Below are 19,082 nucleotides of genomic sequence, written 5' to 3' on the forward strand. Positions count from 1 at the left end.
CGTGTGTTTGAAACGAAACGAGAATTTAATCGATAAAAAAAAAAAAAAAAAAGAAAGAAAGAAAAAGAATCCTTTCCTCATCGAATCTTCTTCGAGGCGTCAAATATCTTTCCATCACGTTCTTTTCAAACATATTTCTATAGTAGAAAGAAGTATATTCTACTATTTCTATCATTGAAAATTAATTTTCCAATCCAAAATTATTATCTGCCTATATAGAATTCAGATTACACTTTTGCTCTCCAATGTCAAATATTAAAATATAGAATCTTCCATGCCTTCCTTTTCTATAGCAATTATAGCTCCAAAAAAAATCTAGAATCTATTGGGTCCTTTTTGTTTTCCATCCAAAATTATTATCTACCTAGAATTCAGATCATATTTCTACTCTTCACTCCAATGTAAAATATTAAAATGTAGAATCTCCCACTCCTTTCTTTTTTATAGCAATTATAGCTCTAAAAAAAAAAATCTAGAATCCATTGAATCTCTACAAAAATATTATTAAATATTCATCATCATCGCCTTTTTATTTTCCATCCAAAATTATTATCTGCCTAGAATTCAGATTATACTTCTATTCTTCTCCATTTCAATGTCAAATATTAAAATATAGAATCTCCCATTCCTTTTCTATAGCAATTATAGCTCCAAAAAAAAAATCTAGAATCCATTGGGTCCTTTTTGTTTTCTATCCAAAATTATTATTTACCTAGAATTCAGATCATATTTCTACTCTTCACTCCAATGTAAAATATGAAAATATAGAATCTCTCATCTCTTCCTTTTCTATAGCAATTATAGCTCTAAAAAAAAAAATCTAGAATTCATTAAATTTCTACAAAAATATTATTAAATATTTATCATCATCACCTTTTTCTTTTCCATCCAAAATTATTACCTAGAATTCAGATCACACTTTTACTCTCCACTCCATTGGATCTTTACAAAAATATTATTAAATATTTATCATTATCACCTTTTTCTTTTCCATCCAAAATTATTACCTAGAATTCAAATCACACTTCTACTCTCCATTCCAATGTCAAATATGAAAATATAAAATCTCTCATTTCTTCCTTTTCTATAGCAATTATAAAAAAAAATCCAAAAAAAAATCTAGAATCCATTGAATCTCTACAAAAATATTATTAAATATTTATCATCATCCTTCTTGTTTTCCATCTATCAACATTCAAGAAATCCAGGATCAGAAATACCATTGCCTTGGCAGAAGAAGAAGAGTAGCTAGTCTAATAAAGACACCGTCGGTGGGAAAGAAAAGGCTGAATGAAATTTTCCAACTGGGATGCAGCTTTTCTTCACGTGGCCTCATCCTCTCCACTTCCTGAACACGGTCACACTTCCGACCGCAGTAACCAAAGGGGTGGTGGTCTGTTCTCGGTGTGCTTTATTGAAGTTTATTAGGGCATGGACCGTTGCTCGTTGATCTTTTTGCGTGGAAACTATTACGTGACAAGTTGGCGCATGTTGGGTGGAAAATAGGTGTTTGTCGGATTATCAGTTTATTTTCTCTTCCTTCCTTTTCCCATTCAAAGATTCTTCCCCTCGTTGTTTCGAGAATTATTCCTTTTTTCTCTCTCTTTTGAGTGTACATTGCATTACATGATTAAAGAGAGTACATCAGAGATTAGATTGGAAAAAGATTTTGGGCATAGTTGAAGATAAAGATTCGTTGGCTCTTTCTTGAAAACAATTCTTGGCCAAGCTGAAAGAGAAAGTGAATGAAATCCAAGTGATGAGGTTAATTTGCTTTATACTAATATTTAATTACATGTAAAAAAAAATTCTGCGATAATTTAACTTTTAAACTGTTCAACACCCATCCAGCAGTTTTTCACGATTGTTTCCTCTTTTTTATTTCAGATTTTATCATTTTATCTTGAAGGGCTTCAAGAATCGTTCTTCTATCAGCACCGAATGATATAAATATCAATGAAATTTCAAATTCGAATTTGCACTCGAAAATATCTAAAATTTTTCCATCAACTGTTTTCCATTCCTAACCTGTATCAAGAGATGAGGAATGCTAAATCAAAGAAGGTGAACAATTCACCAAAATGAATATGATTTAATAAGAGAGAATTATTCTATATAACCTGTTGAGAAAGTTTATTAGAAGAAAATTCGAATTCCATTATTTATTGGATGCTATCCATCAAAGGCGTTCCTTTATTGCATAAAACCTTAGATGATGTGCGTACATGCAACCACAATATTCTTGCAAGAAAACTCGATTTGTCTCGCTTTTTCAATTTTCCAAAAAAAAATCATTCCTTATGGCCTTATCGATTATTCTGGATTCTTCTCTCTGTTTAGAAATTAATAAAAGGATGTAATAAGGATATTATTATTTATATGAGAGAAAAGATGTAGTAGAGAGTAAAATAAAAGAGTTTTTTCAATATTATATGCTTATAGATCTAAAGAAAATTTTGTACAATACTTTGAAAGTTATTGCAAAGATGAATTTTTGGATCTGAAGAAAAATTGGAATATTATTATTATTGTTATTAGTCCAATTACTCGATGGAAGATATTTCTTTAATAATTAATCTCTAAGTTATTGAACGATGAAAGTAAAAACTAAAATTCTTTTTTTCTTTTTTAGAATTTTTCAAAGCGTCTTCCTCGAGGCGTCGATTCGAAATTTCTGTTTAAAATATAAATTTCGAATATATATAATTTTAGAATGTGAAATAATATTGAAAATCCAATTGACATCAGAGATCCTCCCGTGCCATCGAATTCGTTGCGCATTTGTTCGAGCACTTGGGGTCGATGGACGCACTCGATGCACTCTCCATACCGCTCAGTTTGATTGACAAACGATGTTCGATTTAGAATTTCGATTCGTTTATTCTCTGCTAATTTTCATGAATATTCGCGTGGAAATTTTCGAAATTTTCCTATATATATATAAATTGTATATTCGTTTCGAAAATTGTGAAAATTCTAGGTCTTTTGGAAAATATCAGATTGCAAATTTATGGATCAGTTGTATATATAAATTTGTAGATACGTACGCAGAATTCCATAACTTTCTTCATATTCTTCAAATTCTGTATATATATATATATATATATATATATATATATATATATATATATATATATATATATGTAGATCAGATTGGAAAATTTTGGTCGATGGTTGTACATCGTACGTACATTACGTCCTTTTGCTGTCGATCATTTATGAAATTTTCAATTTCACCGAACGTGGTAACTGATTTTGGATTGAAATTACTGCAGATGGAGAGAATAGGTCGTTTATTGGCGAGATATAAAATAAACATGATAACAACCACGTGATTCATCGATTTCGTCCACTAATTGAAATATCGTATCAATCTCGGTATATTTCCGAAATTTAAACATTTATTTTTCTCGATAATTCCAATACCAGAAGAACGGGATCGTTCGATATTTTCAATACTAAAAAAAAAAAAGAAAAAAGAAAAATGATTTCTATTTTAAAATTTATAAATTTTCCATTTAAAAATTTCCCTCCTATAATTTTATTAGTAATTTTATTCCCCGTACTTACGAAACAATTTTCATTAAAAAATAAAAGTTTCATCTCTCTTCAATAATAATTCAAACTTTAAAAAAATTCGTAATATTTTTCTAAACTTTATTAAACAACACGAAGATACTCTTCGCTCGACTCGGTGTTTTCTTTGATAAGAAAAAAAAAAAAAAGAGAGAAGAAAAGAAAATAACCTTTCAAAAAGTATAAGGCGCGCGCGCAAAAATTGTTCCAGCGCCGGAAGTGTTATCAAAGTTTTTCGATCAAGAAACCACGACTTGTTTTTAACCACGATTTAATGTTCCATGAAACGCGAGTCGGGATTAAAACAGGAACGCGTCGATTTTTACAGGAGGTTATCCCTTCAACGTTGTTTCGAAGCGAGAGTTTCGTTATTTCTTCCCAACTTGGCGTGACGAAAACGCCATCTGTATGTAAAAACTACTATCTTTTTGCCAACCCGAGTCTAGTGATTTACGATCCTTGTGCGAAATCGAGCACGGTCAATTATGGTGACACGTTTAAGTGATATAATATCGTGATGTAATTTGTTGCATTTATAATTGTGAGGTTAAATGGCTCGAATAATCGATAGGAGAATAAATTTTTGGCTTAATTTACCGGATGTGATCACAGCAGATTTTTTATATAGAATAATTTTCGATATACACTTCAACTCGTGAATCGTGAAATATCTTTTATCTTTAACAAAATATTTTAGTGTAAAGGTTGAAAAATTCTGAATTGCATTTGGTATATTATGTATTGTGATATACTTTTATTTTTTTTATATTTTTTTATTAAAATATCAATATTAGAATAAACTAAGTAAATTAGAAAGATTAATTTAGGTTAGGTTAAGTGAAGTAAGATTCTTTCGTATCTTTCAATTTTGTCTTCAATTATTGTCAATTTTTTAATTTGCAACGATATAGTGTTATTGAAATAAATAATTTTTTATTGTGTTAAGTTATATTGTTGAAATAAATTTTATTTTTAAAATTATTGATAATAAAGTTTGAAAAAGTTGCAATTAAAATTGAGACTCAGTTTTGTATTATTTATGGTAGAAGTAATATGTAAGAGGATTAGATTGTTAAAAATCCTGCGATCTCGAAATTTAAAATCAAACGTGATCGTGGCCAAGGCTCTTGGGATTCGACATTGACAGTTCCACTTCTGCTAAAGATGTAATACTTAGTCTCAGGGGAGATTGCATCCATAAAGTTGAATTTGTGTTATCTGGTTCATAAAATTTCGAAGAATTTGAAATTCAACTTTAATATTAGAAAATTCGACAGATTTATATCTTTTCAAGTTTGCACTAGGATTGAACCAGATGTCACAAACTTTGCAAGACTTTTACACGTCGACGAGGTCTATGTTGGGTCTATGAAAACTTTCAAGAATTACTATCGGCAATATTTTTTCCAAGTGGATTTTAAGAGTAAGTGTTCAATGACAACTTTCATTCTCAAACTATTGTCCAAAAAAATATTGTTAAATGAAACGATATTTCTTCTTATTTTTGTATATAATATTATACAATGTGATATAAATATCGATAGATTATATTCTCAATCACTTGATCATCGTCTAAATAATAAAGATCTAAAAAAAACTCGACATGTTAATGATACGTTATTTCCAATAAATAACGAGGAAAACGTGGAACGTGTGTGTATATAAATAAAATAAGAAATGCAAAAAAGTCAAAGGAATCGTATTCATTCCTAACCTGAAAGGAGAATAGAGAGAGTAGGGGGAATGGGAAAAAGGATGGCGAACGAAGGAAAGCACTTACTTAGAAGGGACAAAGGAGAATTAATAGATAGGACGTGAAATGAAAGAGTGGTAAAGTTGTACGAGTTCTGCGATTTCATCGCTCACAGTGGAAAGAAATTCGAATTGGAATAGGGAGGAAGATAAGACAGTCTCGATAACGAGATTGATGGAATCTTGAAGAGAATTGTTCTATTTCTTCGAAATTCCTTTTTTTTTTCGAATCTTTATTTTCGGCTATAATGTCCGACATACCGGTTGATTTTAATTTATTGATTCAATCTTCTTGAAAAATTATTATCTTAATCTTTTATGGTGCCTAGTTATTTGATATAAATAAAATATGAATAAATAATGTCAGTGTATAATATAATAACTATAGGGATATATTAAAGTTACTATTATTCAAGTTACTAGGAATATAGTAACTATATTATATAATTATAATCAGTGTATAATATAATAACTCATAGGGATATTAAAGTTACTATTATTCAAGTTACTAGGAATATAGTAACTATATTATATAATTATAAATTAATTAGAATAATTTATGTTATCCAAATTTTGTTTATTTCAAATTTGATATGATAATTTAATATTAATTTATCAAAATATTTTTATTTAAATTGGAATACTAACTTGTAGAATTTACTAAATTTTAGGAAAAATGGAAGCTCATAGTAACATTTGGAATTCAAATTAAATCTTTAATTTATCAATCTCGCAAAATCCTTTTTTCATTATTTTTCATTATTATACATTATCAAGATAAAAGTTATCGAATCTTTATCGAATCTATCATAAACTAGAAATGCAATGGGAAAACTTTATTCTAAATATTAGCCAAAACTATTATTGAAGTTTGTAAGTAATATTTATGGTCTCGTTATCCAAATAGGTGACGGTTTCTACGTTACCAGGAGATAGAATCCCGCAATCAAGATCTCCTGTCCTGATAAAATGGACAGCATATGGGGAATAGCTGTCAGTTTCGTTTATATCGGGGGAAAAAAAAATGGGAAAAAAGGAAGTAAATGTAGAATGACATTGTGAAACGATTCCTGATAGATGGAATGCAAATTGACTGTCGTGTTAGAGTAAAAATGTAAATATGTATATAGTTGCATACAAATATTGTGTAGTGTTTTATGTAAAATTATATGGATAATCGAAAAAAAATTTATTAAAGAAATTAAAATTTATAACCAATTTTACAATAAATACTTATACAAATTAAAGTTTGTGTGAATATAAATGCAAATTTGAAATTGAATTAAAGACTTGATTCACGATTTTTTATAGTCCAATCACTTAAAAGACATAATAAAAATAGATAATATAAACATATATTAATTAAATTAGAATTTTGTTATCTTAAAAAATTTTTTCAACAAAACCATAAAGAATTAAATTAAATTATTATCGATATTCGTAATACTAATTTTAAATTAATAATAAAATTAAAAAAAATTGGCCAGTAATATATATCGATAAATAAAAAACATTTTCTTGCTAAGAAAAAATATAAAATAATTATATCGATATATAATATAATGTAACTATAATATATATTCTTCTCCTTAATTTCTTACATGTGATGGAAGGAAAAGCCAACTAACGACTGAATTCAATACCACGCGACCTCAATCGTAATTTACTTAGAACGAACAAAGTGGGGTTAATCCGCTCGAGCGTCTTTCAGTCATACTTCGACTCTTGTCGGGACGATACAAAATAAAAACATTCTCCAAACCGTGCGTCGTATTACCTTATAAATTATCGTAAAACTTTCAAAACCGCCAAACGAATCAACATTTTATCGTAAAATTGCATCAACAGGTATGCTTTTCCACTCTTAAAAACCAAAAATGCAATAGAACTTCCATTATCCTCCATAACCTAATATCGCATGCTCCATTTTCTGAACCGCGCGCTATCTATATTCTCAACAATGTAAACAGACACCTTTTCTTACCACACTACAATAGAATTTAATTGACATATATAATATATATATATATTATATCGAAAGTTAACATATATTTAATGTTAATTATCGAAATGAAAATTATTGCAAAACTCAAAATCAATTAAAGAGCAAAAATCGTTCGTCGTTCGATCAATTTTTTTATATAACAAATAATCCCAATTTCGTTACGAATAATCCTATTAGTTCTCTCACACTATAATTCATCTGAAAAAAAAAATCTATTATCCAGAAACTTTCTCGTTAATAATTCGTCTAATAAAAGTACTTTAAAAAAAAAGTTTCGTTTCACTATCACGTTTATATCTATCCATTCTTCATTCCTCAGAAATTGAAAAAGCAAGAAACACGCCTATTCCATCCAAGCTTCCATCAAATTTCAAAGCATCGAAAAAGAAAAAGAAACCGAAAACTCTTGCTCGAAGAAAAGTCTTAAAGAACAAGAAGGAAAAAAATAAACGTTTGCTTAAATAGGATCATCGGTGTGCTTCTTCCTGCCGCGGGCCACGTCTTCGCTCTTCGTTCGCGTTTTTTCTTTCTCTCCCTGTTTTTTCTCCCCTCCCCCTTCTCTCCCCATCTTTGTTCCTGAACGATAACGAGGAGAGATGTTGTTACGTTGTTGTTCTCTCTGTCCGTAGCGGCGCAAGGAGCGAGGTAGAATCGCGGTCGAGAGCGTCCACGTGGTTGAAACGGCGAGCCTCGGGAGTAACGCCGGCGGCGTCGGCGGCGTCGGCAGCGACGTGGCAGGTAGCGAGGCAGGAACAGGCGGAGGCGGGGGTGGTATACCACCTGGACTGCCGTTCCAGGTGGGATATCGGGAGGCCGGCCAAGAATACACGCTCTACCTTCTGGCAGCCCGCGAGCAGGACCGCACCGAGTGGATACGTGCCATCCGTGCCGGTGAGTTTTTTCTCTTCCTATTTTTTTTTCCTTTTTTTTTTCTTTCGTTCCTATAATTGTATTTCCTTTATTTCTCCCCCTTTTCGTTTTTTCTTTGTTCGATTATAGAATATTTGCGATAACACTGTCAGAAGAAAAATAATTGTGTTTTGATTTTTTTTTTTTGTAATATAATTTGATTGAGGCTTATTTATTAGAGCAATTGAAGTTTATAATATAACAAATAAGCCTTAATCTTATCTTTGTTTTGATTTTTAAAATCTTTTAAACTATAATTATAGTATTTTTCTAAATTTCATTTTTCCAAATGGATTTTTAAATCTTGCGATTTATCTAAGGGCACGATCGATATATATTAAAATTCACAAGTCGAAAAGCGATACAAAAGCGGCAAGATTAACGAGGGAGGGAAGGGAGGAGAGGAAAGAAAAACACGCGTGTCACTTACTCCACTTCTAACTTTTCAATTATCGAGCTCGTTACCTCACTTAGCCGGTGACACAGAAATTCCTCGCTCCTCTATTTCCAATGCAATACTACTCGCTTGTTTCCACGAAAATAACCGTGTCTTTTTCATCCGGGGTAGTCGAATCGTCGTTAGTATATTTTAATCGGGCTACTGCTACTGTAATTAGCCTTGACTACCTCTAGCTCGTTAGAGGATCTTTTCTCCATTCGAGTCACGGATTCGTAAGCAATGTAAGGAGACATTTAGAAATATGCATATATATATATATACATATAGAAAAAGTAGATTGTGACATTCGCCTGGGTTTTTCTTTCTACGCTCGTTGTCTCTTGATAATAAGCGCGCGTTCTAGAAGAAAAAAAGAGAGAGAGAGAGAGGAGGGGGAGCGACGCTCAGTTTTTCTTAATAAGTCTCGTAGGAACGTCGTTAAACATTATAATTCATTTCGAGTCGTAAATCTCGAAACAGTTTCGTTTACTAGCCAGGCCCTTATTCGCCCGTTTCTCGAGGCCACTGTTCTTTAAACCAGCGTCCGTTAAAGGCAGCTTTAAATTGCTCTCCCTTATCTCTTCTTGCTCCGTGAAAAAAGAGACACACAACACCTGGAGGGGAGAATTTCCCTTTTCCATCTTTTTGATTCCATCCTTTTTAACCTTCTAGCAATCCGTTTATTAAAGCTTTCAATTTCGATCTCTTCTCACGGTGGAAGTTTGACGTTAAATTGGTTATACGTTCGTGAATTCGATGCTCGGCGGCCATTTTTCTCGTTTTAATCGCCGCCATTTAGATAAGATTAGCTCGTTAGGCGTGCCTCCGTTCGTTTTTCGTCTTCTCCGTATTCTGTTAATATTTCTCTTAGAGTTTGTGGAATATCTGAGTAATTTGCGATGCAAGGCGAGGAAAATTTAATTTCTCGAAGATAGAGTGAGTTTGCGGTAACAGTTAGTGAGTTTTAGGTTATAGATTCTGTAATATTTTTTTGCATGCTGCTCTATAATTTTAATAAAAAAAAAGTAAGGAATGTATTGAAATTATTGTAAAGTTTCGACAAACTATATTATTTAGTCATCAATTTCTGAGAAATTAATTCAGGTATCGATTAGAGTTTAGAATTTTTCTTTCGAAGAAAATTCGAAACTCGGAAGTAAGGAATCGTCGAAAATGAAATTTTTTTCGCAAAATTTTGTAATTTCTACTCGATTTTATTAAATGATTATTAAATTTATCATTTATATTCGAAGAAGTGGCATTCATCACGCGTACGAAACAAGAAAATTGATCGGGAAGCGGAATAAATTTTTTTGCGTGGCCAGCGACATATGACCGGCGATGAAATAAAAAAAAAAAAAAAATTATGAATAATAAATATTTCAACTCGTTTCGCGCAATGCGGCTAGTAGAAATTAGCAATATTTTCGTCAAGCGGATCGCAGTAAATAATCCTCGTGACGTTTGCCAAGTTTTTTGACGTAATTTTTAGAGATATATAACTTTTAGAGCTGTCCTCTCTCGACGAAAAATTTCACGAATAAATAAACGTTCACGATATTAAAAGAATAATTTAATCGTTGTATTTTTTTATGCATAATTTCATTTAATCATAAAGAAGTTTAACTTCATCAAGAATTATTCTTGGAAACTTTTCCAAATGGAAATCAAAAGTCTTCTTTTCGAAAAATTAATATTCTCTGTATATTCTGTTAATAATTCTGTTAATAATTATTGATAGCTGTGTCGAGTCACAGCTTTTAACTCCCATTAATATTCAGACGTCTCGAATCTTCGAATAAATTAATACGCGTTCGGACGACCGATCACCAACTTCTCCCCGATTAATCCTAATTTCGCCCGATCTCCATTTCCAATAATTTTAGAATTCTCCCGGATGGATCGACGCTTAACACTGTGCATTGCGCAACACCCCAGATATTTCTACCGAGGAGAATAATTGTAGACGTGTTATCCAGCGTTGACAGTGATCGATCGAATTTTCCATCGCAACCAAAGATTGCAACCTATTAGAATCTAATTTCCCTAGATATATCACTAGATGGTTTTCGATTATTCTAGCCTACTCTCCACCGTTTTTAAACATATTTCCATCCAGGAACAAAGTTATTGGCCTATAAAATATTCAGAAATCGAACATGATAGAACGATTTTTAATTTATAATTTTGTTTTACTCGTTCTGATAAAATTATAAATTATAAATTATAAATCGAACATATATAACGGTGGTATATATGTTATAGGTTAATCGTTACGCTTAAGATTATCTCCACGAATTTTTTCGTAATTAACTACGTTTTTTTTTTATCTATTTTTATGAAAGTGGATCGAAGAGAAAAAAGGAAGGAAAATTGATAATGACTCGTTCACAATTTTTCACGCACCTACGATCAATTTTTGTTTATTTTTTATTTTTTTATTTTCTACCAAGTTACCACGGGTACGGCTTTGTACGGTGGATATAGATCGGTGAATCGAATTCGTTTCAGCGCTCCCGATGGCATCGAAAATAAAGGAGTTGGCCAAAGCCTGGCTCTCTCACAAAGAGAGTGTATGAAAGTGTTGTGCATCGATTTTGATAAAACTTTATAGGCCAGTGAAGAATATTCGTATCCTTTTTTTTTTTTTTTCAATTCGATTCTTTTTATCAACTTAACGTTAGTTGGCCCCGAATAATTGCTAAAACTTTTCTAACAAAGATATTCTAATAAATATATTTGTAAATTTATAGAATAAAAAAGAAGAAGAAAGCAAAAATCGTTTAATTGCATGTGAAAAATTCTCGTTTAATTTTCTCAGAGAAAAATTAAGAAATATCGATCGATTAATTTTATCGTCGAGTTGCACGCAGTGTTGGAACGCACGATTTACAAGAAATAGGCTTGCAGCTTGCAGTCGAAGCCGAGGATAGGAAAGTTTAAAATTACAAAGCGGAAAGTTCCGGCGTGTTTTCAGCTTTTGTCCATGATACACGGCGCTCTCGAACCCCTCTATTCATCAACTTCGAAGACGTATTCGGGTTTCGATTTAACTACTCCCCTCGAATCCACCACTATTCTTCGACGTAGTGCTGCCTTTCCTCAACCGTGGATCTTTGTTGGGAAAAAATTGTCCGCTCGAACTTCTCTCGTTAATATAAAGAGAAAGAGAGAGAGAATTGAAATATAACAAAAAATTTTTAACTTTGTCTTTCAAGATAATATTATATTGAATTCAATTTTTATAGTTTAAGAAAAATCAAGAATTAAAATTAACGATTAACTTCTTGTCAATAAAAAGGAAAGAGAATTGAAATCGAAAAAAAAAAACGATTGCTTCTTATATATAACAAGAAATTTCGAGGATTTTTAATAAATTTTTAACTTTGTCTTTCAAGGTAATTTTTATAGTTTAAGAAAAATCAAGTGATTAAGAATTAAAATTAACGAAATTAACTTCTTGTCAATAAAAAAGAAAGAGAATTGAAATCAACGATTGTTTTTTATAAGAAATTTCGAAGATTTTTAATAAATTTTTAACAATATCTTTCGAGATAATATTATATTTTATTGAAAGAGACTTCAATTTTTAAAGTTTTAACGATTAACTTTTTGTCAATAAAAAAGAAAGAGGATTGAAATCATTTTTAACGATTGATATTTTTATATATAACAAGAAATTTTGAGGATTTTTAATAAATTTTTAACTTTGTCTTTCAAGATTATAGTTTAAGAAAAATCAAGTGATTAAGAATTAAAATTAACGAAATTAACTTCTTGTCAATAAAAAAGAAAGAGAATTGAAATCAACGATTGTTTTTTATATATAACAAGAAATTTCGAGGATTTTTAATAAATTTTTAACAATCTCTTTCAAGATAATATTATATTTTATTGAAAGAGACTTCAATTTTTATAGTTTAAGAAAAATTAAGAATTAAAATTAATGATTAACTTCTTGTCAATATTATTATTGTTTTATAAAATCTTCCTTCCTTCTTAAGAAGCTTCAGTTTTCGTTTAAGAATTTTCTTTTTTTAAATTTGCCAAATCTAACAAATTTCAGAATTTTCAAATTAAACTAAAAAAATATCTAATATCTGAGCTAATACTTTTTCTGAAATTTGTAATTTTTAAAATATCCGTGTGATGACAGTCAATAAATTCGAATAGGCGACATTCCTGATGTTCCAACATCATCAAACATCGCTCAAATCTGATCTTCGAATTAATAAGCTGGCAGTCGAGACAGCTGCTAATTATTTCACAGTTACCAAGATCAAAGTAAAGTCCTCGTTCATCTTCCTCTCGATTTCCAAAGTTTCCAAAGTTTTCTGATCCATTTTTTCTTTTTATCAATCTTTCGAAATTGCATAAAATTTCGAAACTCTCGACACTCGACTTTATTTTATCCATTTACATTTCATTGTAATATACATATACATTTTTCTCTTCGTTACTTTCATAGAGTATTTCGTTTCTCGCCATTTTTCTTTTTTTTTTTTGAAGGTTAAACAAAATCGTTTCAAAAAAAAAAAAAAAAAACACGAACAATGGATTTCGAAATTCCTTGCGTCGAGCTCAACAACATCGTTGTTCGGGTTACGCAACTTTCCTCTATTTTTTTTTTATATATGTTTGTCTCGCGGAATATAGAAACCAAATATAACGCCTCACTCTCTATGTATATATATGTATATATACGTGTGTGTTTATATTTATTGCGAAATAAAAATAAAATTGGACCGATATAGAGTTTCTAAAATAAATAAATAAAAAACCCGACTTTTGAAAATGGGAATAAGAGGAAAATGCAGGAGGGATCAGGTCTCGCCTTGGTCTCGTCGTCACTTGTACAGGCGGGCCGATATTTGTCAATTTGTCCGGATACATTCGATTGGATCCCCCTTTTTTCCTTTTCGAGACGCTGAGGAATCCTCTGCGGGGGAAAAAAGCGATAGGATTGTTGGGGATAGTCTGTGTTTTGGGTGTTGTTCGAGTTGACGGGGAACTATTCGTTTCGTGTCGCATCCTCGATTGCCGTTGCCTTCGAATGAAAAGCGCGGTCCACACTTCGAGGAAAAAAAAAAAAAAAGAAAAAGAACGTTTTACGAATCGAAATTTCGATCTATCTTTCAAAATTCTCGGAATTTTAAAAAATATCGTCGAGTTGATTCAATGTAATTGGCAAAAAAGAAATAATAATAATAATAATAATAATAATAATAATAATAATAATAATAATAATAATAATAATAATAATAATAATAATAATAATAAAATAATATAATAATAATAATAATAGTAATAATAATAATAGTAATAATAATAATAGTAATAATAGTAATAATAATAGTAATAATAAAATAATAATAATAACATAAAATTAAAATTGAATTAATTCGAAGCTACAAGAAAGATCGAATTATAATTAAAGATTGGAGGGGGGAAAAAAAAGAACGTTTTATCGAATCGAAATTTCGATCTATCTTTCAAAATTCTCGGAATTTTAAAAAATATCGTCGGTCGAGTTGATTCAATGTAATTGGCAAAAAAGAAAAAATAATAATAATAAAATAATAGTAATAATAATAGTAATAATAGTAATAATAATAATAATAGTAATAATAGTAATAATAATAATAGTAATAATAGTAATAATAATAAAATAAAATCAAAATTAAATTAATTCGAAGTTATAATTGCAAGATCGAATCGCAATTAAAGATTGGAGAGGGGGAAAAAAAAGAACGTTTTACAAATCGAAATTTCGATCTATCTTTCAATTCTCAGAATTTTAAAAAATATCGTCGATCGAGTTTATTCAATGTAATTGGCAAAAAAGAAAAAAAAAATAATAATAATAAAATAAAATTAAAATTGGGAATAATTCGAAGCTACAATTGCAAGATCGAATCGTTTAAAAAAAAAAAGTTACAATTAAAAGGATTCGATCGCTTGAAATCGCTCGGCGTTACCGATAAAAGGTAAGACCCGGCTCTCTTTCTCTTCCGCAAAGAAAAAGAAAGAGAGAGAGAAAAGAAGAGCGAAAATTTTTTCAGACATTTTCTAACGTAAATCCACGAAAATTCGCTGATGCTAATGAGGCGATTAATTGCGAGATTTCCGTGGAAATTTCGGCCGGTAGTTCGGGACGGAGGATGGGAAGGGAAGTAGAAGGAGAAAGGGAAAAAAAAGAAGAGAGCGAGAGAGAGAGAGAGAGAGCGAGCGAGTCAGACGGAAACGGGTATAATTAGAGAGGGCGGGGTAGGACAAAGGAGGGAATAAGCAGAACTAGACTACTTTGCACTTTCGTAGGCTCCAGGCTGTCGTGTACAATAGTCCCTCATCGATATTGTCTCCGCCGACAAATTGCTCCAGGCTTTCGATATCGATCGAGCCGACCTTTAAAACTATTCCATCCTTTACCATACCTCTTTCTTTCTCTCTCCCTCCCTCCCTCTTTCTCCATCTCGCCGGTTTTTTCCCGACCCGAGCAATAATGCATATGCACGCGCGAACGAGGAGGCGAACGAAAGAGAATACTCGTTAATAAAGAATCGCGTCGATAGGTGGCGCGCGTGGGCTTCGCCAAACACGCGACTTCCGACCCGCCTTTGACCGTATCGGATGCTGGCCGTGGACGGCGCTACGCCTCGGGCAGCGCGCGTCCATTCATTTCGAAAGGTAATTTTAAAGAGAAGGAAAGTTGTCGTGGATCGTAGTTGCCCGTTTCTTAATTCGTCGAGGAAATCTAGGTGGAAGTTATGGATGGAATTTGAAAATTGAAATTGATCTAATATATATATATATATGTATCGAGAATTTTCTTTGGTTTCATTAATAAGCTTAAGGAATAATTTTAAAAGTTCAAGTTTTTAAAAAGTTAGAAATAATTATCCAAGAATTAAATACTGTCGGACACAGTGGAACACGAGTGAATGGATTAAAATTTAGTTAAAATTATGAAACGAGGCTGCAATTATTTTTGAATTTTTTTTTCTTAATAAATTCAATAATTCGCGCAAGCTAATTGAAAATCTAAGTTTTTAAGAGAAATAAGCTCTCATCAAAGCCTCGTTAAAACGGTGAATTTCCCAAATGTTAATCGCCAAGATGCATTAATCTTGCGAAATCGTGCATTCTTCCGTGGAGAAAAAAAAAATAGGTAAATAAATAAATAAAAAAAGATCGAAGCATCAATCTCTTTTTTTTCCTCTCTTTGTTCCACTGTCGAACGAAGATTAACCCCTCGATGCACCCCCTCGGTGTCATAGTTATTTTTCTTTCTTTTTTTTCTTTTTTTTTTTATCGTTCGACCAAGAGATGTAACAATGTGAAACCGTACTCTCTTCCATTTTTTTTTCTTTTTTTTTTTTTTTTTTGTTTTATCAGCCATCCAGGTTTGGTGGAAAATATCTGGATTTCATATTCGAGGCAATTTTTCGGGATACGGGTCAAATTAGTTTTATTATCAAAAAATGTTTCAAAAGTTTTTGCTCAATTTCCGGCTCGACACGCTTGCAGTTAGAGGTTTCGAGAAATTGGCCAAGGTTTACACAATCGATTTTTCTCTCTCTCTCTCTCTTTTTTTTTCGATGCTTACCAACTTACTTTGTTACCATCGAATGGTAAGCTGATTTTTTTTTTTTTTTTTTTTTTGGTTGGAATTTTTTCCCCCTCTCCTGTATTAATTTTGTTCCTTTTTCTCTCTTTCTTTTTTTCCCCCCCCCGAGTTAAAAAATGTAACGGTGAAGTTTAAGCCGCTTTCAACTGCGATTCCGAAACTGTTTAATGAATACGAGGCTTGAAAAAAAAAAAAAATTTTCCTTTCATTTGTATTATCTTCCGCTTATGGAAAAAAGGGAATTCACGTTTCATTGGGCAGAAAGGATGTGTTGACGAGCTGTTATAGAAATTTCTTTCATTTTACAAAACGTAGAAAGATAATTTCAATCTATTTTATCTGAGGAATATCTTTAATTAAAAAAGAGTATTATAAATATGTGACAGTGTTAAACAAATAATACATACATTTTATATTTTATATAATTATTTAATACATTTAATATATTTATTTAATACATTTTATATTTTATATAACGAAATCATTTGGAAAATCGAGAATAATTAAAATAGGCAAATCTTTTCGAAGAACACGTTTGACTCGTGTGACCTTGTAGCTTCGACTTAATTTTCTTTCCTCGAAATTTCATCCTTTATCCGCGGAACAAATGTTATTCGATGTCGAAATTCAAATAAACACTTTTTTGTCTTCGAAGATAAAATTAAACAAATTTAAATTCTCAGGGAAAATTGAATCAAATCTAATCCCAAAAATCGTGATAATAATCACAGTTGTAATAACAAAAATTTACAATATCCCATCCTATGAAAATAATGAAAATTAATTAGATTACCGAGGCAAATTAATCGAATACAATTTCCATCCTCGTCTCGATCCGATCTTAATACAACAAAACTCCCTTCCAACAATCCTATTCGTTCCCTATTTGATCGCGAGATTCAATTTATAACGCGAGAAATTGCCTTCCCCTCCCCTCTCCTCGAACGAAGAATTCCCCAAGGAAACGAATCCTCCCTTCCTCCCCACCTCGACGAATTATTACAATTATTTCTTTTCGCTTTAACTCGGATTAATTAATTTCCCCTTTACACCTCCAACCAAGAATTGGGCATTCTTTCTTTGCCCCAAACCGCTTCCCCTCCCCTCTCATGTTGCAACGAACAACAAACGATGCTAGTCTCGAGGTAATAAGAATGAATTTCCAAGGAGCGGGGGGAGGAGACGGAGGAGGAGGGGGGCGTTCCTCTCTCGAGAAGCGGTCGGGTGGAATTTCTCGTTATTTATCTCTCCTCGCCATCCTTCTCCTCCCTTCTCTCCTAGTTTTGGACGGAGTCTCGCGCGAAACGTGGAAGGAAGGGGAGGGGAGAAAATGAGAAGTGGGAGAGAAGTGGCGGGAGGGGAGGAATTTCTGTCGTTTGGTTATATATTCGGGCGAAGTGGACAGAAATTTTGGTTTTGCGGATTTTCTTTCTCTCCGTGTGGATGTTGGAGAGGAAGGAAGTGGACGAAAGAAGTTTTTTTCTCCTCTTTTGGAAATCTTAGAGATGTGATGAAATAAATGATTTTTCTTTCGAATGAAAATTTACGATACAACAGTGAATAATTTCAAATAAATAATTGGATATGAGAGAGAGAGAGAAAGAATAAGAAGTGTATTTGTAAAGAGATAATAATAACAAATCGTTTGTTTAAATTCTTTTTTTAGATCATTGGTGCAATAGAGTATGATTATTATCCGTTTTTTCTCCCTCCCTCCCTCCCTCCCTCTCTTTTGACCAGTGTATCGTTTTATATTCGCGATGAGAATCCTCTTCGATAATTTGAAAAATTGAAAAACTCTTGGCTACCACTTCGTCGAAACTAGAAATCAAGCTCACACTTAAATCCCCTATATCTCCAATTAACGATCTCCTCCAATTCGCTTGAATATCGGCGAACGACGGTATTATATTAATACCTTGTACATGCAAATGTATAACGAGAAAAAGTGGAAGAGAAATACTTTTAGAGAGAATACATTGCGTTATTTATAATCTTTCGTCTATTCATTATCGAATGGAACAAGAAGAGAAATTTTCATAACGTGAAAATTTGCCTCGTTTAACACTGATTCTAATCGAACGCTGGTTTGATTGAAAATTGTTACACGAATGATGTGAATCGACGCGATCAAATTTACAATTTTATTCTTCGTATAAAATTCACTTCTTCCTCTACACTAAATTCTGACTAAAAAAAAAGAAGAAAAACACTCTTCTCAAAAACGAAAATCTCTCGCCTCTCTCTTTTTCTCTCCGTTCAAAAATTCGATTTATAACCGATTCACGAGCCCACCTTGTTTCAGTGTGCAGCGAGAATCCAGGTCTGAGCGGCCGTTATCACGCCGGGCTTTGGAGTGGAAAACGGTGGTCCTGTTGCCGGTTGTCGACGCGCTCCGCCGAGGGTTGCGACACTTGCAGCTCCTGGTCCTCGAAGCCGTTGAACGCAACCAACCCGTCCTCCACATCCTCCGTGCCGAGCTTCACCTCGGCCGCCGGGAGCACCGTAGCCACCACCACCACTGCCGCTATAACCGATCGACCGCAGACGACCAACTCGGAGGCCAACAACAATCCCATCGTTCACTCGCAGGCCCGCTCCACCATCGGTTCGTAATCGATCAATTTTTATCATTGGAAATATATTCTTCTTCTTTTTCTTTTGTTTTCCTTTCTAACACTTTGAACGGTTGTTTGTAGCCGAGAGGTGTAATAAGAAGAACGCGAGAGATTGTTTAGACAATTTGTGTGTAACTCCTTGTGTTGTTGGGAGAA

The 19,082-nt window shown here is 32.3% G+C and overlaps 1 protein-coding gene across 3 annotated transcripts in view; it reads left to right on the forward strand.

The window, feature by feature from the left end:
• LOC410649 (tyrosine-protein kinase Btk29A) overlaps positions 1 to 19,082 on the forward strand; it is a 155,072-nt gene that overhangs the window by 9,307 nt on the left and 126,683 nt on the right. For 2 of the 3 annotated variants that reach the window (XM_026445794.1, XM_026445793.1), the window contains exons 3-4: positions 7,963 to 8,224; positions 18,614 to 18,916. In XM_026445794.1, the coding sequence (XP_026301579.1) occupies positions 7,963 to 8,224; positions 18,614 to 18,916 (565 nt within the window). Of the gene's footprint in view, positions 1 to 7,159; positions 7,177 to 7,962; positions 8,225 to 18,613; positions 18,917 to 19,082 lie in introns of those variants that run through there. The other variant, XM_026445798.1, reaches the window with a different exon arrangement.

The sequence above is a fragment of the Apis mellifera genome, linkage group LG16 (assembly GCF_003254395.2).
Source record: "Apis mellifera strain DH4 linkage group LG16, Amel_HAv3.1, whole genome shotgun sequence".
NCBI lineage: Eukaryota > Metazoa > Arthropoda > Insecta > Hymenoptera > Apidae > Apis > Apis mellifera.